Source organism: Triplophysa rosa, linkage group LG6 (assembly GCF_024868665.1).
Source record: "Triplophysa rosa linkage group LG6, Trosa_1v2, whole genome shotgun sequence".
In the NCBI taxonomy this organism is placed as follows: domain Eukaryota; kingdom Metazoa; phylum Chordata; class Actinopteri; order Cypriniformes; family Nemacheilidae; genus Triplophysa; species Triplophysa rosa.
Window position 1 is genome coordinate 8,363,972 of NC_079895.1, and position 26,375 is coordinate 8,390,346.

Sequence of the window (26,375 nt, forward strand, 5' to 3'; positions counted from 1 at the left end):
AAGTATTAAGATAAAAAATGTTCACACTTATAAGCACGATGTTTGGATTTTATTGATTGAAAACATGTTTTAAACCATAAACATGGTAGAATAATCAGGATCTTTAATTGCTGCTTTTCTGCAGTCACAATAAAAAATGTCCGTTGACCTTCCCCCTCACCGTGTTTATACACTAGAAAAATATAAAAAGGAAATTGGTACAAATACAGCACTGAATAATTATACTTTTACACAAAACTAAAGGTGATTAAAAATTATGAAACCTTCAAGATTTACTTGTTTTATAGAGGGTGACCTTGAGCGATTGGTGAGGGAGGGTTGTTTGTTGGTGTCAGAGCTGATGAAGGAGACTGTCGTCTTCCTCGGCCGTGCCCATCAGAAATGCTCTTTAGTAAATAAGAGGCATCCAGGCCTTCTCTCGTTTGTTGGGGACTTGAGCATGATGTTACACAGCGAAGAAGTTTGAACATGTTTTGTTCAAAATTTGCATAGTGTAGGGAACATTAATCTTTATTAATCACATCTTATTTCAGTATTGAAATGTAGGCTATACTTTTTATTCATCCCAAAAGAATGGAAGTTGAAATTTGACAACATGCTTAATAGGTGAGGCATGTTGTAAACTGACAATATGACAGCTTAATTTTATCAGGGGGCAAATCTATAATGCTTCTCCATATGTTTTGTTTTTTTAGTTTGTTTTCTTTTTAGTCTTCACAAAAAGAACACATTGACGATCAACCTTGTACAGTTTTATCAACTCTGTGATGATAAAAGCCAATCAAAGATGAGCCAATCAAAAATATAGAAGCCCAACAAACTTTTTTGTCAGTACAAAAGTAATTATTTACAATTTTATTGAAATAATTAAAGAGGTCACATGATGCATTTTTATGTTTTCTAGCATTACTAAAAAGGGGCGCGAGCACTAATGTTATTTACCACCAAGTTAACAAAATGATAAACTTTTAAACTTGTGTCACACGACCCCTTTCAAAATGAACATTTTGGAGTTTTGACAAAGCACAGCTTTATAGCACAGTTCAAATCAATGTCAGCAAATAGAAGAAACAGATGAACACTATACCCCTCCACACACACACAAAGAGAGAGATGAGATAGAATGCTTTACATTTCTTGAAATAATTTCACTACGTTAAATATTGACTCCGTGTTTATTCATGATATGTTTCTCATAATTCTCAATACTATTCATAAAAAAATTACAATTCACAACAGTAATTACGGATATATATATAGAACAGCATATAGAGTTGTGATGCAACTTACATAAAATAAAAATATTGATTTGCACATTTACAGTAGTGGCCAAAATTTTTAGAACACTAGTATTTTTACCAGCTCAAAAATGGTTTTAAGTCAGTTATTTCTACCTGCTAATTAATGTCATTGACATATTAAAGCTAGCGCCTGTCAACGACCAAATCCTTTACGAGCTGCAAGAATGGCTTATATTCCAAAAACCTGCAGCACTCGGACAAGCAAATGTGTGTATGTCCGCTCAGAGCCTAATGGCGCTAAGCTCTTTTCCACGTCAAGGACCGTTTATATAAATATGAATGTTGCTATTGGTTTTTGCGTATGCTCACTCTATGATCAAATCTGCACGTGCACGTTTTAATAATGAGGCCCCATGTATCAGTGTTGAAAAACACTACATTTCCTCTTGAACTTGAAAATGTTTCCACACGGGATGAGTTTTAAATAATACTGATAGTATTGTGTCAACCTGAAACTATGGTTTACACTTGCTTCTCAATGTTACTTGGCTTGAGTAATCTGTTTACATATACAGTACAAATTACTGCTAATACTAGCCTATTTCGTTTGGTAAAGGGGGGGGGAAATAAGCATATTTATATGCTTGTCTAAAAGCTAATTTAAGCACAATCATTTAAACCGAAAGGTATTTAAGATCATGAGAGCCATTTTTGAAAGCATGAGAAGGCATTTTTGTTTGTTGTACATGCAGCATGGGATTATTACCTAATAGTGATACAACTGTACACTTAGTCAAACAAACTTATTTTTCTTATTTAACTCTTTTCCTTTTCAGATGGTCTGTTCATCCAAACACACTCACAAGTGAAGATCAAACATTCTCAAGGTTATACAGTCATTTACTGCACAGTGCGCACACATCATACAAAGACAGTCAATGCCATTGATATAAGTAATCATCGTATTATCAGCATCAGTTATGAGCTTATTCTGACTTTTATATTAGCAGTACATAACTGTCCATCTTCATTCTTTCCCTGCCACGTTATCGTTTTAATCCTGTCCCGTGTCACTCCAGGATAGGGGCATATGAAGGTCAGCCTAGATAGTTCCTGAAATTTTTGAATGTTCAAATAATACTTTTCATAAAGATTACATTTTGGAGGTTCATTGGGAAACAGATAGCATTCTGGCTCTTCTACTGTCCCATTATCCTTCTCCACAATCATCACCTTAAAGAAGTGACTTGGCAAAGCTTTCCCTCCCACACTCTCTCTTTGATAAAGATAAAGTGGTCCAGTGTACACATGGACGTTACGGACTGTTCTTTCTTCAGTTTTTTGTCGACAATGTGTCCAATGATGCCCAAGTGCGTTTGTTTAATTTGTGGTGCTGTGGTGCTAGGTTGCTGAACAAAGAAGCATCATTTTTAGCTTCAAGACACCACCTATGATTGGCAGCAGCAGCAAGATGACCTTTGTGATACTTTTTATCTTTCAAGTTTAGCTCCAAACAATTGTTAGCTAAAGTACTCGCATTTAAAATCTCATAAACCCAATCAGCATTCTTTGTCTCATTGTTGTATGACATTGCATATGACTTTCCTTTCCTTATTTCTTTCTCTGAAGGATAACCATGCATTAATTTATAGGGGGTTTGGGGAGATGCTATTTGGTTTGCACTAACATCTGTTGAGTTTTTTTCAGACATGTCTGAGAGTGGGATCAGTATGTAGAGGTGTTGTTGACAGAAATTTTGTCCAATCTGGTCCTTAGGGATCAATGTGTTTTGCCAGCGTTCAGCTGGTTGCGAGGCATCACCCACCATCTTCAGTTCAGTGTTACTTACGAATGATCTGCTATCTGTGTTTTCTTTTCTCTGTGCTGGTCCACAAGCTTGCGTATCTTCATTTTCCTTCAGATCAGGCTCTGCTTCTTCATTATACATCCGTCTTTTTAACTCCTGCAATACTATCACACGAGACCAGCGTTTTCTTCTGCTTGATTTTTTTCTCATGTTTTCTGTTTTTCTCCAAGCTTGTTTGATATCTTTAACTGACCAGATACTTTTCTTTTTAATGTCACATATAATTTCAATATCTGCTTTAGCCTGAAACCCACTAAAATAGGATAACAATTCCTTAACTATGTCATCGACAGTAATATGAGATGGGTATTCATCATCTGAAGAAGATCCACTTAAACAATTCATCTTGATGCAAAGGAACACAGTTAAGGAAGAAATCACCCGTGACTCGTGAATCTGGTGTTATTACTTCTTGAAGCTTCTCAACCAAGGATTTTTTTTCTGGTCTGGCTAAAATAAAACAAACAAACTTTGCGTCAGATTTCTTAATTCAGGACCTGTTAGACTCTGAATACAACAAACACAGGTTTTATAATGTACTCTGATGTATTAAAACAGAACAATATCAAGACTTTTATTAAGACCATTGTGTCAGCACAAGGCCAAAAGCCAGTTGCTAGTTGTCTCCTGCAGTACGCCCAACACTTAAAATTCATGTGGGAGAAATAATTCTAAAATTTGAGCGACGATCTGATGTCTAAAAGCTTTTGGTGATCATATTGAATGATCAAGGGAGCAGAAGTGTAAAGTAACGAATTACAAATACTGTCATTACTTTGAGTAGTTTTCCTTTTCGTATTTCAATTGTATTGTAATTAATCATTCAAAAACAGTTTACTTTTACTTTTATATCAATACGTACATTTACTCGTATACTGTAAGTGCTGTAATGGTGCCTTTACTGCGCTATTCCCCCCCATCAACCCCCCCCAACCCCGCCGTTGTAGAAGTATTTTTTGTTTTTCTGTCATTGCTAAAGAGAATAATCATTCGTCTAATCAAAGCACGCAGAGCGAACATGCGACCTCTCCACACATGTTGCGCTAGCTTCTTAAAGAAAGTGCCACTATCATTTAGATAACATTAAACATTCGGTATTTGTTTTGTTGTTTAAACAAGTGTTCAGATTTAACTGTGTCATTGTAGCATTGCCTTACCTTGTCTTTTGTAGAATCTCAGAAAATCATGCAGACTTCTACGTGCTTGTACAGGGTCCAAATTATATCCGAAATTTACGTACACTGTACACAGAAATGTGAGTCTCAGTTTTAGACATTGAATCGATGTCAAGTTTAGGGTCACCGTCAGAATGAGCCGTTCCTTTAACTATTTAAAGAAACTGATAACTAATAGAATTGAGATCTATGTAGTTGTTGTGGAAAATTACTTTTCACCTATTTCAGGAGATGCTAAAATGAGAATCGAGTCTGAGGATTGCCTTTGATCTGACATACAGAAAGTCCTGCAGTGAGAAAGCAAAAGGCATTTTATACCCTGCTCAGAGACAGCCGGATGTCACTTTGAAAGCAACACCCAAGAAACCAGTTCTAACTAGTTCCAGCGAGGAAGAAATGTACTTAGATTGTATACATACATGATATGTTGCTGTCTGGGTGTCAGTCATTTTCCACCATCCCCCAATACAAAGCACTTCCTTAGTTATTAAATAAAAATATAACTCATAATCATTATTTGATCACAATGTGTAAGTACATTTCTCATGCAGATTCAACAGACATTAACTGGGATCCAATACATGACATGATATTTCAAAAGTAAAAGATTCTGTTGTTTTTTCTTTCTTTCCCCCCACACTGTAATAAATAACTTTAGGATTTACTTAATTTTTGTTGCAAATTTGCGTTAATAAGTTTTGCACACTGTTTTTAAAGTATAGTATATTTTACTTAGAATTTTTTGGTGGCAAGTTTTTTTTAAGTAAAAAACAGAGAAGCAGAGACAGGCATCTCTATCAATTTACCAAGTTTAAAATGACAAACCCTTCTGAGATTATACTGCACTCATCTCTTAAAGGACCAGTCAGGGAAATCTAGAGGCATCTAGCGCTGAGGTTGCGAATTGCAAACAACGGCTCACTCCACCCCACCCCTTTCAAAGTACTACGGCGGCTGACACAACATGGCGAATGTAAGGGGACCCGCTGTGTATGTAGATAGAAATAGCTGATTCTAAGGTAATAAAAACATAACGCTTCATTATGTAAGGTCTTTATACTCCTCTGAAGACATAGTTATGAATATTTTATTGCATTTGTGTCAATAGATCCTAAAAATTACACCGCACCTTTAACACGAATAACATGTGCTTCCTTCCTATAGACCCTCACGTTTCTGTAACATCATAATCATTGTCACCACCACTGCTTTCTTTGTTTGTTTTTCAATTTTAGGTGAACTCACATCAAAAACGTATCATTATACTCTGTTATACATAAACATACATGATTACAACAATAGCTACTGAGAATATAGTGGACATTCAAGGAACAATCATTTTTAAGATCCTGGGAAATTTCCCCATGTCCCCTTATGCTTTGCTTTTTTTAGAAAATTTTAGAAACTTTAGGCTTCGTCAGCTTTCAATAAATTGGGTTTGTATCATATAGAAGTGCTTCTTTAACAGTGTACTTTTATTGTAAAAAATAAACTACTGTCTGTTTGTCTTTAGTTTAATTAAGTAAAAAAAAACCTCTTCACACATTCAGCAGGATGTTTGTGTTTTATTGATTGAATAAATGTTATGAAGGATAAACATGGTAGAAGAATCAAGAACTATAAACATACACTTTTCTGCTAAGTCACAAATTCCGTTGATACGATGTTTATAGACCTTCCCCCTCACCATATTTATATATTAAAAAAGTATAAAAGGACACATTGGTCTAGTTGTAATACAGGGTTTCTGGACTTTTTTAACATTGAAATATTTAAGAGGTTAGCTATAAATGTTTATTTACTACTGAACTTTACATGACCTTTCCAGGCTTGAATTACACAATTTTAAAAAGAAAGCGCTGTGACAATAAAATCTTGTGTGCTTAATTTGCATCAATAATAACACTGTGCAATGTGCACTTTTTTTACATAATCTGTAGTCTTATAGCACAGGAAAACACATGTAAACACAATTGTAAAATAAATATGTATTGAGGAACCAAATTATAATATTTTGCCATAGTTTTGAAGCCCACAGGCAGGGCAGATCAATAAAGTTTGTTTAACTTGCTTTAACCTGGTCAATAAAAGTACACCATGTTTATGATCTTTAGCTTACCTAGGGTTTTGTGCAAAAAAAAAAAATGTCTTGGCAACAATAATGTAATTCTTAAATTTACATTTCAGCACCAGCATACTAGATATCTGGATTTGCTTATTATTACAATTTAAATTTAATTTTTATGTACAGTAGCACATGTACTACATAGAGTTTATGTAGTAAGGGAATGCAGGTTAGTTGTCCTAAACAAAAAGAAAACAGTCCAATGTCTGGTGTGAACTACAGTATTAAACATCTATATCTACGGTATCATCATCATCCACCTCCTCACTGCCCCGTGGACCTTCATCAACTATAAGACTGCTGGTCAGTGGGGTTTGTGAGACCTTTGCTTCTTCAGAACTGCCCATAGATGAAAAACAGAAAAACATGTGACACATGATTGACTTTTCTTGACATTAGTCTGTCATTAAGACCTTTTATTGACCTCACCTTTTCACAAGCTTGTTTCCTTTTGATTCAATAGATGGTGAAAGGAACCGTTGATCTCCTGCAAAAATGATTGTATAAACCATGGTTAAAGTCAATGCAAAACACAGACATATGGCTGCATATTGTGTGCCTGCCATTTCGTTTCAACAAATATTCCAGTTTTGTTAATATGACTTAATGGCGATGTCCTGTTTTACCCTTTAAAAGGGATAACTCATCCAAGAATTCTGTCATAATTTATTCACCGTCATATCATTCGAAACCTGTACATGACTTTTGTATAACACAAAAAAAGACATTTTGAGAAATGTTTGAGTGGTTTTGTGTCCATACAGTGGAAGTCAATGTTAGGGCCAATGTTGGTTGGATTCCAACATTCTTCATTTAATTTTCGAGTGAACTATCCTTTTAATGTGAAACTAAACAGCATTTATTATTATATTTTGCAAAATTATTACATATGCTGTAATGACCTCCTATTAAATACAGCACTGAATAATTCTACTTTTACAAATAAACTGTAAACACAGCACACAATTAAAGGTGATTAAAATTGATTAAACATCATTTTCCTTGTGCTTTCATTTCCACGTTTTTGTCAATGTGATTTGATTTATTCCTTCTTATGGCAATTTTGATTTCATTTGACCTCTTACCTTTATTTTTCTAATGCATAAGAAAGTGCTTTGTACTGGTGGATGATGGAAAGTTACTGAGTAAGTGCACATGTTTACGTACTTCCTTGCATAAACGGGAAGTGAGAACTGTGTCTGTACCAGTGTTGGGTGTAACTAGTTACTAAGTAATTAGTTACTGTAATTTAATTACTTTTCCCTTGAAAAGGTAAAGTAAGGGATTACTCTTATTTTTTCTGTAATTTAATTACAGTTACTTCTGATGTAATTAAACTAAATACTTTGTGTAATATGTGTGTGTGCAGAAGAGGAATTGACATCAAAATTCAAAGTCTAACTTTAAAATCCATGCTTTAATGTATAATTCTCACATTTGTAATTAATAATAATACTTTATGTAGTTTAATATTATTTATTTGAATGAATTAAAAGAGCCGTTTCATGTCTATCCTTGAATCACTTAACTCATCAAGGCTGATGTAGGATATAGAAAGTAATTAGTAATGAGTAATTAAATACTTTTTGAAGAGAGTAACTTGTACAGTAATCTAATTACATTATCGAATGTGTAATTAGTAACTAGTAATTAATTACTTTTTCAGAGTAACTTACCCAACACTGGTCTGTACATGATGTTCTTTGACCTAACGTCTAGTTTTTGACTAGAGTCAGTTAGAACTGGTTGTTAGAATGCTTTAGTAAGAGACTTCTGCTATGGGTGTGATATCCGGCAGGGTATAAAAATAGTTTGCCTCTACTTCTTGTCTTCTCACTGCAGAACTTTCTGTATGCTAGACAATCTTCTTGCAAGAATAAACTATCAATTTTAGCCTCACCTGTGTTAAATGTGTTAAATATAATTTTTCCACAACAGTCAACTACCTTGTACATAATTTAAGTCCAAGACCTGAATTTAGCCACAGTTGACCCACTGACCTTCAAGATTGACTTGTTTTATAGAGGGTGACCTTGAGTGATTGGTGAGGGAGGCCTGTTTGTTGGTGTCAGAGCTGATGAAGGAGACAGCATCTTCTCCCTCGGCCGTGCCCATCAGAGATGCTCTGTAGTAAATAAGAGGCATCCAGCTCTCCTCTCGGTTATTGATAACCTGCTCACCTGCAAACTTCTGCAAATAACTGTAGCTACGGGAAAATCAAACGCAAGCATGTTACACAGCTAAGAGCTTTGCAAATGTGCAAGACACAAGATGTGCAAAAATAAACCTTGTATGTCCAAATTCGCTGTTTTTTAGGAAATGGAAAAAACACTGTACTTTTTAAATGATTGAATACTGTGTAGACAAAGTTGACAAGCACTTTTTAATACTTTTTATTGGTTAGATATTTGCAAAACCTAGTGACAATCGTGAACAGTGACCAATAATAATGATTTAAGGCAAAAAATCAAAATCACGAAATATGGAGATACAAGGTTTCAGAAGGACAGCACTGATATGCTAAATCTAGCCCCAAAATGATTGTTTTAACATACACAGTCTTCTTGTCAGGTTTGAGGAGCTTGCTCGAGAACTCGCTGAGGATGGTGAGGTAAGAAATGTGTGGTGGTGAGTGTTTCTCAGACTGCTGAATGAATCCTTTGAAAACGAACTCAATGCCATCCCTGCAATAAGGAACCCAGATGTCACTCAGAATCACAGATCCATTCACACATGCATTTCCTTTTACGTCAAAAATATTTCTTTACCCCTCCATCTATATTTGTATCCTAATGTGAGATCAGAACAGCCGTTGACAAAATTAATTCCATAGCCCTCAAATAACCAAAGACAGCACTCTTGTGCGCAGGCCAAATGAAGCCATGCACGTCTTGATGTAACTATTTTTATTGATGCGCAAATATAGCGTTCATTTAGTTTCAAGACATCTAATGTGAAGTCTTTGAAAAACTGCAGAACGAGGCGAGCTGACAGCAGTACCTGTGGATCATGGCCAGAGACTCGCGGGATTTGATCTGGTCCCAGCCGAAGGTGAGCGAGAAGCGTCTGGCCAGCTCTTTTATGCTGCTGTAGGTCTGAACCTTGGAGCTGCACGTGTTCCCTCTGTCCTGCTCCTGTTTCAACCTCAGGTACAGCTGGACATTAAGGTGGAGATAATTTTCATTTAAAGGGTGAATTTGCAGTTTACATAAATCTGTCATAAATTTTAATAATATGTGATCAATTACAACTAATTTAAAGGTGCAGTTTGTAAAAACCTCCGCTAGAGGGCGCACGATCAAAACAACAACAATGCCGTAGCTTGATGACTCTGTGGAGGAGCCTGGAATGATGGGATCTGTTGTCTTCAACTCCACCGCTGATGCCCATCAATCAGACGGGAACGAGAAATCATGTTAGCGGATGAGGATTTGAAGTTGAAGTGAAGTTTTATAAATGTTGCGAATTATTGTGGTCCATAAATAAGTGACTGCTCCAAAAAAGCTAGTGGCTAGCTAGACGCATTTGTCCACGTCACTGTTGTCATGCGGTTTCTACGTCATGAAAGCCGGTAACAAAGGGTAACGCGGATATGACGCCATTGACAGGCGACTGCACAGCCCCGTGTCACTGTTTAGAATGGCGATTTTCTCACGATTTACAAGTAGTTGGAAACATTTGAGATATTGTAAGTACTCAGCTAAACAAAATACTGTATATAACACTAGCCTAGTGGTTTTTGGATATTTTACTGCAAAATTGTTACAAACTGCACCTTTAAGCTTTATGTCAAATCATATAAATTCATTACAAATACAAATACTTAAAATAAATACTTCGCCATTTAGTTTTTTTGGCACAGAATGGTAAAAGTGGTAAAATGAGTACAAGTGTGTGAGCAATGTTTCCACCACCCCCTTACAAACAGCTTCTACCATTAAGCTATTAAAGGAGGGCAAAAGCTTCTAGAACATTCCACTCAGAGCATAGTGATGATGGTGCGGTGCGGTTTCTGAGGTGTCGACAGCTGCAGGGGCCCATCACAGAGCAGAGAGCAGGACAATCAGCTGAGCAGATGTGCCACGCAAAGGAATGTGATATGAGAGAGACAAAGAGCATGCGTGAAGGAATGCACCCTTCATACCTGCTGAAGGCAAAGCACCAGCGTGCGCGCACTTTCTATCTTGTCCATCTGCCTTGTCCTGTTCAGGGTCTCTTTGATGATGTCGCCGAAGTCATTGTAATACTGCGGAGATACGACATATCACATGTAGGCATGTGGCATACCAAGAGCACATTACCTATGATGCTGTGTTTAAAGGAATAGTTCTAACGTGTCTCCTGACTAGTTCTCATGGAATCTTCAAAAATTCTAAGCTTATAGGGTTGAGTAAATAGGGTTGAGTAAATTGAGAATTAAAATGTTTGGGTGAACTATTCCTTTAATGTAGATTTCATAGACCACATACACTGTAGAGTTTTATTTAATGTTGTTTTTTCAACCAGATTTTTTAATATAGAGCCAAAGTTGTCTTAAACTGCAGTGCACGTTGTCACATCTCTGTGATTGAAATCCCAGGTACTTAAGATAAATCCATTCACTCCTACATGGACTTTGAAGCTTCTGCCAGTTCGAGCTGTTCTGGCATCAAACCTATTCGCTGTAGGTGAGGCTCTGTATTATCCCAGCTGTTGGGCCACCGATTACCCGATTATACACCGATTATTAGATTTATTTCTCCTTAATAAATATTCATTCAAGAGGCTCTAAATTGGTCATGAAATTTGTAAATGTTGGACAGTTCAGAAAAGTGACTACTTGTTGCTGTGGACACAAGAAGCTTGCATGACTAACCAACTTTGGGTCATTTGCCCCAATTTTGATTTGAGTGTGAGAGAGTTTGTGTGTGTCTGTGTGTATGTGTTTGAGTGTAAATCACTCTTTGAATGCCAGTTTAGGAAGAATGTTGCTAAGAGACTGTTGGCGGCTCCGCGCTGGTCCATCTAAGCGGGTATTCCAAACATGTCGACGTGCCAAACACAAACACACACAGATAAATCCCACCTATCAGGTCATAAATTTAAAGCCTAAGACCTCCAGTTATGAGCAGAGGAGTGTAGTCAATCTAGTCAGTGAATCACTTCACATTAGAAAATGAAGCAGAAACATACAGTACCATTTTGTCAATGTAACAGTTTAAGTACTTGCTTTCACTTTCCTTTCAGAAAATGAAAGGTGGCAGATATTTTAAGTGTAAAGTAAATTATCTGCACTCGAATTTGACTTGAGTCTGAGCAAAACTGACACGTAATGGCTAATTTTAAGTGTTTTAGCAAAATATTTTTTACTCGCAATATTCATGCAACTTGACTCAATTTTTTTGCATTTTAGATCCACTTAGCAAAAAAATGAATTTCTTACTAAGCCTTTTTGTCTTGTTTTATAGTACAAATATCTAAACACTCTTAAATCAAGATACATTTTCTTGACAAGAAAAGTGATATTTTGATTTTTTTTGATGAAAAAAATATATATACAGTATAAGAATTGGGCAAGTTTATGTATAAAACAAGCACAAAAATCTGCAAATGGGGTGAGAAGAATAAACTTGAAAGAGGAACTTAAGAAAAAAGTCAAACTAAATTCAAGTTTCATTTTCTCACCCCATTGGCAGATTTGCTTGTTTTAATCATAAACTTACATAATTCATATATTGTCTTTCATAAAACAAGACGTAATATCTTAGGTCACTTTTATAGTCAAGAAAATGTATCCTGATCTAAGAATGTTTTGAAATGTTACTAGAAAACAAGACAAATATGCTTAGTAAGAAATTCATTTTTGCAGTGAAACATCTTAGGAACACCTTGCGTCACACTGGACAAAAACAAATTCATTTCATGCAGTGCTCTTAGTTGTTCACCAAGGTAAGAGCGGTAACAGTGTCATTTCAAGAGTTCAGAAGCAAGAAACATGAGCAGCGAGGGTCGTACCTTCACATACTGCTTGAAAACCTCAGCAGCCATGCTCATCTCAAGCACTCCGTGCACTATCAGCTTGCAGTACGCAGCCAGAAGATTTCTCCGCTTGTGCAAGTCTTCCAGCCGACCCTCTCCACACTCGCTCTCACCGACTGCGCAGACAGACAGAGAGAGAGAGAGACAGGTCGAAACGGAGAAGGGGAGATTCAATAAGCGAGCAGTATAATTATGATACTCAAATCTTATAAATGAAATGCTTTCCTGAGGTGAGCGAAAGTTAACAACATTTTCGCTCTGAAAACAGAACGTATCTATCGTCCCCTGCCTGGTCCCGGAGCCATCACTTAATAGAGATGTTTCATAACAGCATTAGTGACGAGAAGACAATCCAATAACCAAATTGCTTTTTATTACATGTTACCAGCAAAAGCCTATATTGCATTTTTCAAGAGGTGAGGAGTCCATGCCAGCACAAATCGACGACTCGCTGAAATATTTATAAAATTGATATGATTTGCTTCAGTCATTCTTGATTTCTAATCAAATACCCCAAAATCTGATGTTATCTCGGACGGTTGCGTGTGTGGAAAGCAACACAAAGGCCAAAAACAACAGAAAAACAAATTTGTGAGAGCTCTAACATTGATTTTTCTGCATACTATATTGGGATTTTGTATATGCCTACCAAAGCTTGCTGTTCTCTCGGGTGGGTTTGTAATTATAATTCTGTAGGGTCTCTGTTGATCTCATTATCTGTTCATTGAGACTTTCTGTGAGATCTCAAACAATTACATCATAATGGATTATTATGATAATAGATTATGTGTTGGAGTAATACTCCTCCTTGATTCAAAGGCATGTTTCATAGGTCAGAGAAGGTGGCAAGCAATTAGATTAAGCGAGCACAAACAAATGCTGGGTTCTGCTAGAGTAATGTGCTACTAATAGGGTGAAGATCAGGCCGATTGTGTTTCTTTATGGGATGTTATTTAGCGCCTGACGTTGGCAAGGGTAGAGGCAGACTGCCATCTGCTGGTGAAATTCTGTGTCGAGCAAATTTACAATTGTGCTCAAAATTACACACACTTGAAGAATATTTGTCATCATAAAAATATGAATAACTCATAAAAGGATATCTACAATCCTGGATTCTGATTGGTCAATAGCTGTGGTTTATTCACAATAAAGGCAGCTATTACCTCTTCATTGCTATTAAGTATCGCGAAACAGCACCCACAGTCAAATTTTAATTCTGCATGTGTGTAAACTTATGGAAAGAATTGTACCAGGAAATAGTACCAAGTAAATAAATAAATAAAAGTTAAATGTCAAAAACATGGCACTAACTCTCCAAATATGTTTAAGATACACCCTACAACTCGTCCCAGTGCAGAACACAGGCAAAATGATAAGCTTATTATTTACATGAATAGAGGAGAGAACCTTTACTGCTATGGGTGTCAAGCTCAGGGCTGGTGAAGACGTGTTCCAGGATGAAAGACAGCAAAGCTTTCTGGAGTTTTGGATCAGGGGTGTACAGTACCGGAGAGCCGGCTGAAGAATCCCACATCTGAAGCTGGTAGTTATGAGCTATGAGAACATCACTCAGACACATGAAGGCCTTAATGAGAAAGAAACACGTATGTGATAAAGTAGGTCACATAAAACAAATATTAAAAGTTAAGCCTGTATTTTTTTGGTTTCAAAAAGCTAATACGATTGTTTCTATTATATCACAGGGTCCAACATTCATTTTTCCCTTAAAGGGATAATTCTCCCGAAAAAGAAAATTGTCATCAACTGTCATTAATTACTCACCTTCTCGTCATAACCTGTATGCCTTTCTTTCGTTTGCAGAAAAAAAGAAGATATTTTGAAGAATGTTGGTAGATGAACAATAGTGGTACTCGTTCACTTCTATTGTATAGACACAAAACGAATTCAAGTCAATGGGTACCGTCGTTGTTCGGTTACCGACATTCTTCAAAATATCTTCTTTTTTATTCTGTAGTAGAAGGAAAGCCATACGGGTAACTTTAAAATGACAAGAGGGTGAGTGAATGATGACAAAATGTTCATTTTTGGGTAAACAATCCCTTCAATGTTGCTGCTGTTGACCTCTTGGCACACGTGCTATTGTTTGTGTAATCTAATGTGTTTGAGATGAAGGAAAAATGGCTACATGGAGTGGAATGTTGTAAACAGAGAGAAAAACAATGCTCACTTGCTCTCTTATGAGCTGCTGGGCGTGCGACAAACAGCGGTGGCATTTCTCACAGAAGACACGCAGCTGGTTTCTCTGGTGGAGGGCAGACTCCTATAAAAAAACACACAAACGACAAACGAATTTGATTTACACTTCATTCGAAGTGGCTTACTCAATATTTGTAGTTTTCAAAATACGCAAGGTCACACCACATGGACTATAATAGGTGATTAAAATAGCTCAAATGAACCCTAAAGTGGTGTTGGGGACAAATGTGGGAAAAATGATTTTGCTTTCTTAAATAACTTTTTTTGTCTTAATCTGATCGGTGCAAAACTCAGCTACTTTTCCAAAGCTTCTATGCATACCCTAAAAATTTGGACTTCATTCAACAATGTTAAGTTGGTGAAACTAAAAAACTCCTTAATGAGCTGTTAGTGCCCATTTTTGGGCACCCATAGGAAATGAATGGGAAATTACAAAATTCAGAGCAATTTTTTTATTTGTTCAATAACACAATGCAGATCATACATACACATAAATGAAGGGGTGAGCCTATACAACATAATCAATGTGACCAACATTCACACAAATGCACACACAACCACGCACACGCAAACACACAAACAAAGAATTGAAAAAGCCTATAACAGAGTGCTTTTTTATTTTTTTGTCAAATAAAAACAGCAACTCACACATACATAAACAAAAAAATGAATGAGACAATAACTGAGCAATAAAAAAATGCCTATCAGCCACTGTGCAGAACACACACATATACACAAACACACACTTCAAAGAGAGTTCGAAGTCCCACTGCAAGATTTGATGATGCTTCCAGATAAAACATAGCTAAAGTTAAGTTTTCAAGTAATTTTGTAGCAGCACAATGGCAAAGAGGTTTACTGTAGCAAAGACCCTGGATCTCTTACTTGAAATTTGATGTTTGTTGCTGCAAATAAGTGATTACTTTCTACTACTTTGCATTTACCTTATAACACGGTTAGATTTGTCTGTAAGCATATTACGGCATCGTTGCACAGTGGTACCCAACAATCTTTTTTTATTCAACAATTTTAACTAGAACTTAAGACGTTAAGTTTGTTACAACATTGATTTTATGCAACCAGTGAGTAGTACTGCCATTGAAATTACATAATTGCTATTTTGATTAAATCAGATGTCACTAAAAAACAAACGTGGGACATATTGGGTGTTTTCATTGTGTTTTAATTAGTGGAATTACGTTTTTAATGAAAATCATGTTTTCATGTGAATTTTGGGTGAAAAACACAAAAACTGCTTATTTTACATTCAAATAAATGGAGTAATTGAGGTAAAAAAAATAACAAAAATCACCAAATAAATATATAACTTGAAAGATTTTACATTTATTAAAAAGAAAAAAAGATGACATTTATGTAAAATATAAATGGAATCACAAAGTGCCCAAATTTGTCCAACAGCAGATTAGTGCAGTTGTAATTAACACCACTGGAGGGTTAAAACTAAAACGGAAATAAAAAGGAGTAAAATATAACGCATCTACATCAGCACATTTTACATGTATGTCATATAGCTTTATCCTATAAACTTGATGTTCATTACAACAAAAGTTCTTGGACAAAACTGAATCATTGACATTTTAATTGCAAATGACAAATTCTACGGCTTTCAACCTCTGACACAACCTAACAGATTTGCCGTGCCTGATATAAAATATGCAGGAAATTCTTCAGTAATGTGGTGTGGGAGTTGAGTTCTGTACACAGCACAGACAGAAATGAGAGCATAATTACACTAAATAATAGAAGCTGAAAGAAGGCCATAGCAGCGCTCTAACTGATGTGGACTGATAAAAGCAACGTTCAGATCTGCCAGTCTCTAGTGTACAATATTCTTTCATAATTATGTGCGTGGGGGGCTCCGGAGCGGACGTGCTGGAACGGTCTTCCCATTCTGCGCAGCTGCAATGTCGTTTGAATCGGACATTTATTCCAATTTTATGCTGAACACGGCTTTTTTCAACTTCACCTCGGGTCGCCGCTGACATTAGAATTGCAGATTGAGCCGAGTTGCCATCTGTAGGCCAAAAATTGCCGCCTGCACTGTCAGTTATTGATGAGGAGGCCAGAGGAGGAAGCGGCCAATCCCGAACTCCTCTATACTGCCGAACTGAACGCCTTACAGCGGTCTTAATGGCCGTCAATATTTCAGCGCATAAAGGTTAGAGGTGGGGAAATATGATTACCTCGTGCGCTGCATGGAAACACAGGCCTAATAAGAAGTCCAGACAGTAACGAATCATCTAAGAATACAACCATTACGCCCTCTCCAATCCATCACCTGTACCTATTTTTCCTAAGGACTCACGATCAATCGCTTTCTATCACTTATTATTAAAATCCAATGAACATAACCTTAGGCATAGAGGAGCCTCTGTGGCGATATTTGAAATGTAATGTGTCAAGTTTAAAGGACATAGTTCTCCGTGATGGATCATATAGCATTTCTGTAGACGAACAGACGTGCATACCAAAAAACACTGGTTTAATTAATCACCCAAGGGAAACATATGTACTCATACACATTAGCATTCTAAGCATGATGTCATCCGTCTGCGACACAGGGGTCATGCTCTAATCAGAGACAGAGCGGTACAGAAAGACTCACCCTGGAGGTCAGACCTTCTCCGGAGGTGTTGAGCTTCCAGAGGATGCAGCTACACATACAGCGCAGAGCCTCAATTGTTATCTACAAGAATCATAGATGAGAGGGAGATAAATGATGTTGAAGGAAAAGTGACTGATAATCTTAAGGGGCTGATGCATTATTAATAAACGTTACCTCTATGGGTAGACCACCATGTTTTATCTCTGCCTCTAAAAGTCTTCTGCCCAGCTCAGACAGGCTCCATTTAGACAGGTCCTGAGCACTAGACAGATTTGATGAAGTAAAACGCGCTCATATAATACAGCCGCGGAAAAAAAATAAGAGACCATTTTAGCTTTTTCTGAAGTATTTTTAGGTATGCGTTTAGGTAAAATGATCATTTTTTGTTTAATTCTGTGAACGTCTAACAATATTTCTCCCAAATTTCAAATAAAAATATTGTTTCTATTTGCATTTATTTGCAGAAAATAAAAACTGGAGAAACAGTTCAAAATAACAGAAAAGATGCTTTGCATTTTTTCAGACCTCAAATACTGCAAAGAAAACATGATCATATTCACTATTAAAGTCCCAGTGAAATTAAAAATGACAATTCTTATTTTTCATGAAATATTGCAGCGTTTATAGTAAATAGCTTATCAATGTGGGTCATTTTCCTTTTAAAATTCATGTACCCTCATAATCTTGAGTTAAAATCTGAAAATCCACTTCCGCCCTGAAATGACTATCTATCTCAAAAGACGTAAACTAGAAGGCTTGGACGGAGCATCCGTTAACTCCTCCCCTTCAACTGTCAGTCTGCTGCCAGATTCATTTCAAAATGAAACGGCTGTTTTTACACATCCAATCAATTCGCAGGGAAAACCGCAAGCCACGCCCACTAATTTTCTCCTTTGAAATTCCTTTTCACTCGGAAATGTGTCAGAATACGGAAGTCGATCGCAACTTCCGGTTCACAGGGACTTTAAGCAATATAACAGTAATATTTGTACATGTATTTAGGAAAAGTTCTGTAAATTATTTTTTATGTGATAACCTCTTTTTCATGTCATGTGTCTTGTCATGCTGTCAGTAATTCACATTGCTGTTGGATGATTTTATGTCACACCTGAGGTTTGACACTGCACTGGAATGGCCACAATACATCTAGAAATGCTGATTAAATGAAAACTTGCAATGGTCTCTTAATTTTTCCACGCTTGTTCGATTAAACATATTTAATTGCATAAAATAAATGATGATACAATTAAGACACGTTATGTAAACACTACAGCTCAAACTGGATTATATATGAGACTTGTGAGTTATCTGTAAGTAGTTACACCCTAACAGAAACCAAGCTTACTTGTTGAATGCAGTAAGTTTCTTCAGTGTGGACAGAATTTCCACAGTGTTGTCCTCATTTGCAGTGAAACAACCATCCTATACATAAAAGGAAGTGTTTCAGTTTTACACCATTGTATCTGATACAAGCTTGGTAAAGAACATCCTAAAGAGTTTAAATGGTACTCACACTTAATGATTCTTCTAACCATGTTTCCAGTGTTTGGGTCCAGCGCTGAACAAGCTGGTCGAAGGTGGACCGGGTCAGAGAGTACCAGGGGGAATCCTGAGCACAGATGCTCTGGTAAGAGCGAGCAGCTGTCTCCAGCAGCCCTGTGTCTGTGTGTCTGTCCACCACAGCCTCCAGCTCAGCCAGCAATGCCTGCACAAACTATGCCAATGCATTGACATATTACAACCACCAGAGGGTGCTCTAGAGCACATCACGTTTCTTATGGACATGATGTTTATGGAATTTTAATTATGGGGCTGTTAAAGGTGGGGTGTCCGATTTCCGAATTACACTTGTTTAGACAAACAAAGTCGGGGCGAGTACCAAAACAACCTTGTAGCCAATCAGCAGTAAGGTGCACAGTGCTCAGGATGGACATTAGTCGAGCCGAGCGCTGACGAAAGCTAAAGATGGGGGTAGGGGTGTTTTGGTGATTTGAATTTCAACAACGGCTATGAGAAATCGGACACCCCGCCTTTGAAAAAAGAATGTGAATGTTGCCAAATGATTGTGCTGAAAACTGATTTTAATTAATTTGACAAAAGTTGTGTTTGGGAAAACAAAGTGGAAGTCTACGAGGCAAGACATTCCAGAGAGTTTCAAATATTCAAAGCTAGTTATTTTATTAAAATACAAAAAGTGACTCTTTCGTGTACGTGTTTAAGCAAAAAATGTGTCTAAACTGACCTTTTATTTGTGAGATCCTATTTACCTAAATATGGTATGTATGAATATTTATCTTGGTGCAATGCCCTGTCCCGTGGAACTTTATTGTAAATGCATAACCATAATTTGATTTAAGTGTGAGTTTTTACAAACTAGGTCTTTGGTAAATTACAGCGTGTCATATATATATGTATAGCACTAAATTATCAATTTAATTCTGTTCATTAAACAGTGTGTATTGTCCAAAAGTAGCAGTGCAATAGCTGCCAAACAAACACTTACCTGTGAGTTTTCTTGATCACAGGTGTCCATCTGGAAATACTGAGGTATTCTTAGGAAGGAGATCAGTTTTTCAGCATCCTCGGAGTACTAGAATATAAGATTGCACATCACATGACTAGTTAAGGGCAACATAAGCATTCTGAGGAAAAATCGGTCACAGGGTTTACCTTGGATAAAAGCTCAGGTAGCACTTTAATAAAATGTTCAGTGAGTTTTGAGCAGTCATCAGTTTGAACCTTTTTCTCTTTAGCACTTATCACCTGAAAACATACAAACATATACAGTATTTACAACTGGTAAAATCAACAGGTTCGCAGAATGTAAACAGTGTAAATGATGGTGGAGTTTGCACATGTAAATTATAAAGAATGAAATCTTGGATAAATGTACGAATTAAGAGGACGCTGCAGTCTCACCTTTTTACCTGTTCCTCTCCCTGATAATGAAGGACCCTCTGCAGCCTGTCTCAATGATGCCAGCAAGAGCTCAATCACAAACGTCTCCTCATCACTGCTCAAATCTGACATAAAATAATTATACATAAAACATATATCACATATAGGCAAAACAATGTAATGTCATTTAAATGCTAAAACCATATTTTAGATAGAATTGTAAATAATAGTTGAGGTCGGAAACCTGTGCTCTGACCAACCAAGAATGATCTGCAATCAGCCTTTCCATATTGCAAAATATTTTTAAAGTGTGCTACTGGACCGCATATAATAAAAGCTCCTGATAATGACACTCAGGTTTATACTGGATTGGGCATCAGATTATACTAACCTTGTTCCTGACATGAAGTGTGAGGTAGGAGCAGTGAGGTAAGACCAGTCCAGTCCTTCAGCAGAACTCCTGCACTGTCCCACAGACTGTCCACGAGATACAGCACGTGCTGATGCAGCTATGACAACCACAATCATCATATTCCAACACACGCTTGCTGGCTATTGCCGCTTAGACACAAGACGTGTTCTTGACTTCATCTGTCCTATTCTTTATTTGCTGGTTCAAGCATGCATGCATCACATGATCACTGCATTGTGTCTCTGTTCATTCAGCATCTTAAACGCAGAATGACATTCTTTTATTTCTTACGTTTGTTTTTTTATTAAACCAGATTCAAACATGGGATGTCCATGCATGCGCACTACCCATGAGATCATGCCTTCAAAATGATAATACATTGGAACACAAAGAGGTGCGTTGTAACACATACCTGACTCTCAGTGTGGAAGCGGATAAGGACTTGGATTCTTGCTAAGATAAGCTCTCTGTGCCTGTCCTGTTCGTCCCTGGACCTTGGTAATTCAGGGTTACTGAGCAGCCTAAGAGTCCAGACATGACACCACGTTGGAATCCACAAATATACCCTATAATACCAGTTACAGAAAGTTTAACACAAGCAACCAACCTGTTGTAGAGGAATTCACCAGCAGCGGTAGCTAGAGGTCTGTGGGAGCAGTACACAAACTGGAAGACGTTCTTGTAGTCATCAGGACCCAAAACATCCTCGCAGGATCTAACACACAAGGAAACAGCAGATACATAAGCGACCTGAATATACTCTACAAAGACATTATTATTATTATAATTATTATCCTATATGTGAAGACACAGGATGTGTAAAACAGGCCAGAGTATAGATTGTCAAAAATACTGCATATGTGTTCAACTTTATCAGGTCAACATGAAGCACAAGGGAGAGATACTCACTGGGAGATGGCCATCAGCAATCTCACGGCCTGTATCGCCACTTCATGATCTTTATCCAGCGTCATTGAGATCATTCGCTCCTTCAACAAAAAAAGCATTAAATCTCTCACGTAAACAAACACCTTAACTACCCTCTGTGAGAGCAATCTGATCTCAAAACCTACAATATGACTTGCACGTCTGAGACACACCGAGCACCTAAATAGCTCTTTAAATTGTGTTTACTGCCGGCAGTGAGGACGCGGTGAGGGTGGGGTCCTGTGGGAAGCTATCAGGCCTGTGTGGGGATACTGAGCCCAAGGCGAACCTGAGGGGCTTTTCAGCCTGTCAATCATCAATCATGTCCTCATGCTCCCACTTATAGATTCACTAAACCTGAACTTAAATGCTGCCAAGGAAGCTCCATTGAGAAGTTTGGGTAAAAACAAATAGACCGCAAAAGTTTGAGGGCAACGTCACAAACAATAACTGCCCACCCTTCATAAACTTTTTGCACTTTTCACTCCTGCATTTGCTTAAAACTTTGAGCACTTGCTGATAAAAGCTTGCTATGATTACTCCAGTTTATTAAACATCAGTTCATGAATATACAGGTGAGAATGTGAGTTTTACCTTAAACCGTATAGTGAAGAGGTCCATTTTAGGACTAATTTGATCCTGATAAAGTGCCTGCAGACCCAGCACACATTTCAGACGCACGTCAGGTTGCTGTACATTAATAGAAAAAAGGAAATCAAATATAAGTTGCAGAAAAGAAAGCCTATGTGAATCCAGAAGCTGCTACTTTAAGGTAACCATTTATTTTCTTTGTTAAACAACAAATAAATACTGTACGTTAACGTTTACTCATCACATTCGGCGTTGGTTGGCAAACAGGATGATACACTTCAAAATGCTTGCATAGTACACAAGTAACTTGTTTATCTAAAAACAAAACACAGGTAACTTGATGTCTAATGAAGTCAAAGTGACTGGTGACCCACCTTGTCATGCATCATCCATCCCACGTACTTCAGATAGCTGTCATTCAAAAACACAGAACTGTACTGCTTCATCCACACTGTCAGTTCCTCCATACAGATGGCCCTGATCTCAGGAATCACGTCTCTGCCATACATCACACAGTTAAGGTAATATAGTCGATTTTAAGGAAGGAGACCTATAGCTGTGGTTTTAAACAACAATTACCTGTATCTCTTCAGGAAAACACCTTTAAAAATGGCATCCGTCATGTTCTCTATTTCGAATTTCCTGTCCTGTAACTGAGAAGTGAATTAATATTTAGTTTTCATAAATCATAGCATTGCAGCTTTGCATGAGTTCTATATTAACTGTACACGGCAATGAAATAAGTACTTTGATTTTGTTCCTCATATTTTCATCGAATATTCCACATATGTATCACAACACAGAATTTTTAAGAAAAATAACATTTCCCTTATATACAAACTCCACATGTTAAAGGTCCATTGTGTAATTTTTTGGAGGATCTATTGACAGAAATGCAATATAATATACATGACTATGTCTTAAGAGGTGTATAAAGATATTACATAATGAAGCGGATTTTTTTATAACCTTAGAATGAGCTACTCTATCTACATACACCGCATGTCTTACATGGAATCCGTCTTGTTGTTTCTAAAGCAGCCCTAAATGGACAAACTGCTCTACAGACCGCGTTCCGTACATATGTTATCCCCTACGGCAAAAAGCGAAAACGTGACAACATCTTAGTCCTGTGGCAGCCACCGTAGTACTTCGAAAGGGAGGGGGTGGGGTGAGCCGTTGGTTGCAATTTGCAACCTCACCGCTAGATGTCGCTAAATATCATACTCTTTAAAATAGACAAGTCATGTAATCTGAAACGCTCCTATAAATCTAACCTCAGTAATCTTTCGCTGTATCCTGTCCAACCTCGGAGAAGCCCTTTTGCTCTGCGTTTTGGCCATTTCAACCTCATACAGCCGCTGACTGTTATCAACACCAACACTAAGGCTGAGAGCCACATTCACCAGAGCGCTGAGTAGTTTAACTGCTGCAGAGACACACACAATATCATACACAGCCTTCAGAATGTGTGTGCTTAAATCAACGAGAATTAGATTAGGAGGACAACTTACCTGCCAGTGTACAGGTGTGTCTAAAAGCACGAACTCTAGAGTCGGAGAGCTCTGTCAGGAGTGAGATGAGCATGTTCAGGAGGTAGCCGTCAAAGATGACGCATTTCTGACACTGCGCCACAAGCACCGATACGAATTCACAGAAGTGTGACCGGAACCTTTTCCAGTACAGGCCGGACATGATGAGCGGATACTCGCCACTGTCCTAAGACGGGTGAAGAAAGGAGTGTGCTGAAACATTTTGATTTTAACTTATATCAAGATTTTCGAAAATAATCATTCTGGCTATTGTTCTATTAAATCAAAGTGGAAGGAAGATTGATTGAACCATACAATGTCAAGAGGCCACGTGACAGTTAAAATCCATGGAAATGCAAGAAACTTCTTATATTGTAAACCTGTGTCCTGTAATTAAAAAACAAGTGATTAAAAACATTTGTAAGAGATAGAAATGTGAATGGAGGATTGAATGATTGTGATACCTCATCCAGATCTTCCACCATTTTACTCATGACGTCAGTACCCTGTTTGCTGTGAAACATCTCTGCTGTTACCATCCCTACAAAAAAGCAGCAATCACATCCTATTAATTTAGACTTTTAGACAGTTTTGTTAAAAAAGTTAATTAGTTTTTTAAATGAATTATAGAATGACACTACATATTCATATCTAATAAATCAGGATTGCATAGAGGCATTTAACTTGAATTCCATAAATATTGAAATTGCACACAAAAGAAATGTAAAGCATATAACATGGATCACCATGCATATTGACTATTTGTTTTTTTATAATGTTTGTATTGGTGTAAATCAATCTATTACGACAGGAAGTAAGGATAATGTGATATTCACCTCTACATCCACAGCACTGGATAAAGAAGCTGATGAGATCCAGCAGTGCTGTGTCTCTGTCTATAGTATATGCATCAATCCAGTCGTCCACCACAGCCTTTCACAGAACAAAACCATGATTCATTTATTAATGTCAAAGTCTTGTGCAAATCTATAAAGTAAAAATAACTTTGCAACCTGCTAACCGTAGTTAGTTATTTATTATTATTCATAGTGGGGCTACATAGGACTTTATCAAACGTTTATCAACAGGATGTACCTGCATGGCACTCCGGCCCATGCTGACCACCTCAAACAAGGTGACGGCTTCCACATCTCCATTTTTGAGCTGGTCGTTCTCTGCTCTTCCCAGACTGCCATTACTGCCCTTCGAACGTTTACGTTTAGCATTTTCAGAGCATTCCCGGGCTTTCCTCTTTCCTCTCTGCACAGGACAAACACACTCAAAATATTTAACTTGTGACTATGTGTTTGTTGTATTATCATGGAGTTATATGAGATGTTGTCTAGCCTACCACAGTCTTCTGTCTGTTTTCATTCCTCTCACTTGAGACGTGATGAACCGATGCACAGGAAGAGGCATCGACCACTGAGTTCTCTCTAAAAAAAAAAGGATGCATGCGCAATTGTTTGTTTGTACATATAATCCACTAGTCTTAATAACGTATATATTTCAATTGGGACTGGGTCTTACTTTTGAACGGATCTGGACAGTAAAGTTGGTTCTGCTATCATCTCTCAGATCGAGACTAGATGCACTTCTGAATAACAAAATACACTTTTGAGAGTCTCCAATTTTACAAATTTAAGTGTGTTAATAATTCTAATAATTATAGAGGTAGTTCACTTAAAATATAGAATTTATGAGAGTGAGAGCGATTTTTATTATTGGGTGAACTGTACCTTTAACAAATGTAAACAAGATGCACCTACAAAGAGGTCACATGCTTTTGCATTGTATTAAAATGTACATTTTTAGATAAAAAATGTCAAATTAAAACGCTTGTACATGCATAGGCTATCTATTGGCAATAGACGTTCTGATAAGGATCTGATGATTTCAACTAGTCAAACATAATACATAGTGCAGTCCTGCTGGGATTTTTAGTGTACTGTAATAATTCACAGAAGACACTTTATTGCCTTAAGTATAAATCTGCATGACAAAATCGATCAAAAACGAGTCTCTTCCACTTTAACTGAATGGAGCCAGCGGCTGACTGCAGACATGCACATGAAAAGACACTCAGGAACAACAAACAGCCATATTTGATCCCATTGGTTTAAATGCACGTCAAAAACAAAACCAAGCACTTGATTGGCTTCTTCGAGTGTCAATCAGAATCGGTCTTTTCTCTTTCCCAGTGTCATTTTGAAACAAAAGGCTCACATGAGAACCCGCAGTTTCATTGATCAGCATTTGCAAACCAGTATCGATACAGCCGTGTTAAAAACACAACTCGCATGCTGTTTATCATTTTAAACCAACAAACACAAAAGGATTGTTAGGATATTAATTCTCTCGTGACATTTATGTTTTATTAAAGACGTTCTTTTATAAGACATACAACTGTGCAAAATGAAATGTCTGCCCTCAGATTCTTACCAGTAACAATCCTCATCTGGACTGGTGAATGTATGTACACTGCAAGAATAGATTTGTCGACTCCCAGTTCAACATACCCGCGTGCACGCCAACGAGAGCGCGCTGTTACTCTGACGTCGTCAACATGAGGGGAGGAATATATTACATAACAGGAGCAAATCAGTTTGAAGGTTTCACTATAGTTTCAAAACAAGTGCAACAATAAATTACATTTATTACATATTGTATAATTATATGTTATAATATTATATAATAAAGAAAACCATGTGTGTATGTATATTTTTAATACATATAACAAAGTTGA

At 37.2% G+C, this 26,375-nt stretch overlaps 1 protein-coding gene and 1 pseudogene across 3 annotated transcripts; both read right to left on the reverse strand.

Moving 5' to 3' along the window:
* Positions 1 to 27: 27 nt before the first annotated feature.
* Positions 28 to 4,693, reverse strand: LOC130555963 (uncharacterized; annotated as a pseudogene).
* Positions 4,694 to 5,836: 1,143 nt separating this feature from the next.
* On the reverse strand, positions 5,837 to 26,180 carry si:ch211-269e2.1 (cohesin subunit SA-2). 3 transcript variants are annotated; one of them, XM_057336314.1, is made up of 32 exons: positions 26,072 to 26,180; positions 25,160 to 25,226; positions 24,981 to 25,065; positions 24,725 to 24,889; positions 24,466 to 24,562; positions 24,094 to 24,170; positions 23,945 to 24,016; positions 23,612 to 23,816; positions 23,375 to 23,523; positions 22,677 to 22,750; positions 22,472 to 22,595; positions 22,101 to 22,196; positions 21,489 to 21,568; positions 21,187 to 21,294; positions 20,992 to 21,100; positions 20,559 to 20,676; positions 20,189 to 20,292; positions 19,940 to 20,032; positions 19,773 to 19,859; positions 18,783 to 18,983; positions 18,615 to 18,691; positions 17,444 to 17,531; positions 17,270 to 17,350; positions 14,615 to 14,707; positions 13,816 to 14,011; positions 12,403 to 12,542; positions 10,553 to 10,654; positions 9,409 to 9,563; positions 8,964 to 9,092; positions 8,409 to 8,614; positions 6,838 to 6,895; positions 5,837 to 6,747 (listed from the first exon to the last, which is right to left on the reverse strand). In XM_057336314.1, the coding sequence occupies exons 2-32, from the start codon at positions 25,198 to 25,200 to the stop codon at positions 6,633 to 6,635; spliced, it is 3,525 nt and encodes a 1,174-aa protein (XP_057192297.1). In that variant the 5' UTR covers positions 25,201 to 25,226; positions 26,072 to 26,180; the 3' UTR covers positions 5,837 to 6,632. The 3 variants fall into 3 exon arrangements, with proteins under 3 accessions (XP_057192297.1, XP_057192298.1, XP_057192296.1); XM_057336315.1 differs by having other exon boundaries at positions 13,834 to 14,011; positions 23,375 to 23,526; XM_057336313.1 differs by having other exon boundaries at positions 23,375 to 23,526.
* Between the last annotated feature and the right edge of the window lie 195 nt (positions 26,181 to 26,375).

Bases quoted from the DNA above. Each gene is read 5' to 3' on its own strand.
- si:ch211-269e2.1 (XM_057336313.1), bottom strand. From the start codon at position 25,200: ATGATAGCAGAACCAACTTTACTGTCCAGATCCGTTCAAAA. The intron at 23,817-23,944 runs GTATGGTTCAAT...CACCCGTCTTAG, and splicing joins TCACGTGGCCTCTTGACATT to GACAGTGGCGAGTATCCGCT. The intron at 14,708-17,269 runs GTGAGTCTTTCT...GTTTTTTTATAG, and splicing joins GAGAAGGTCTGACCTCCAGG to GAGTCTGCCCTCCACCAGAG.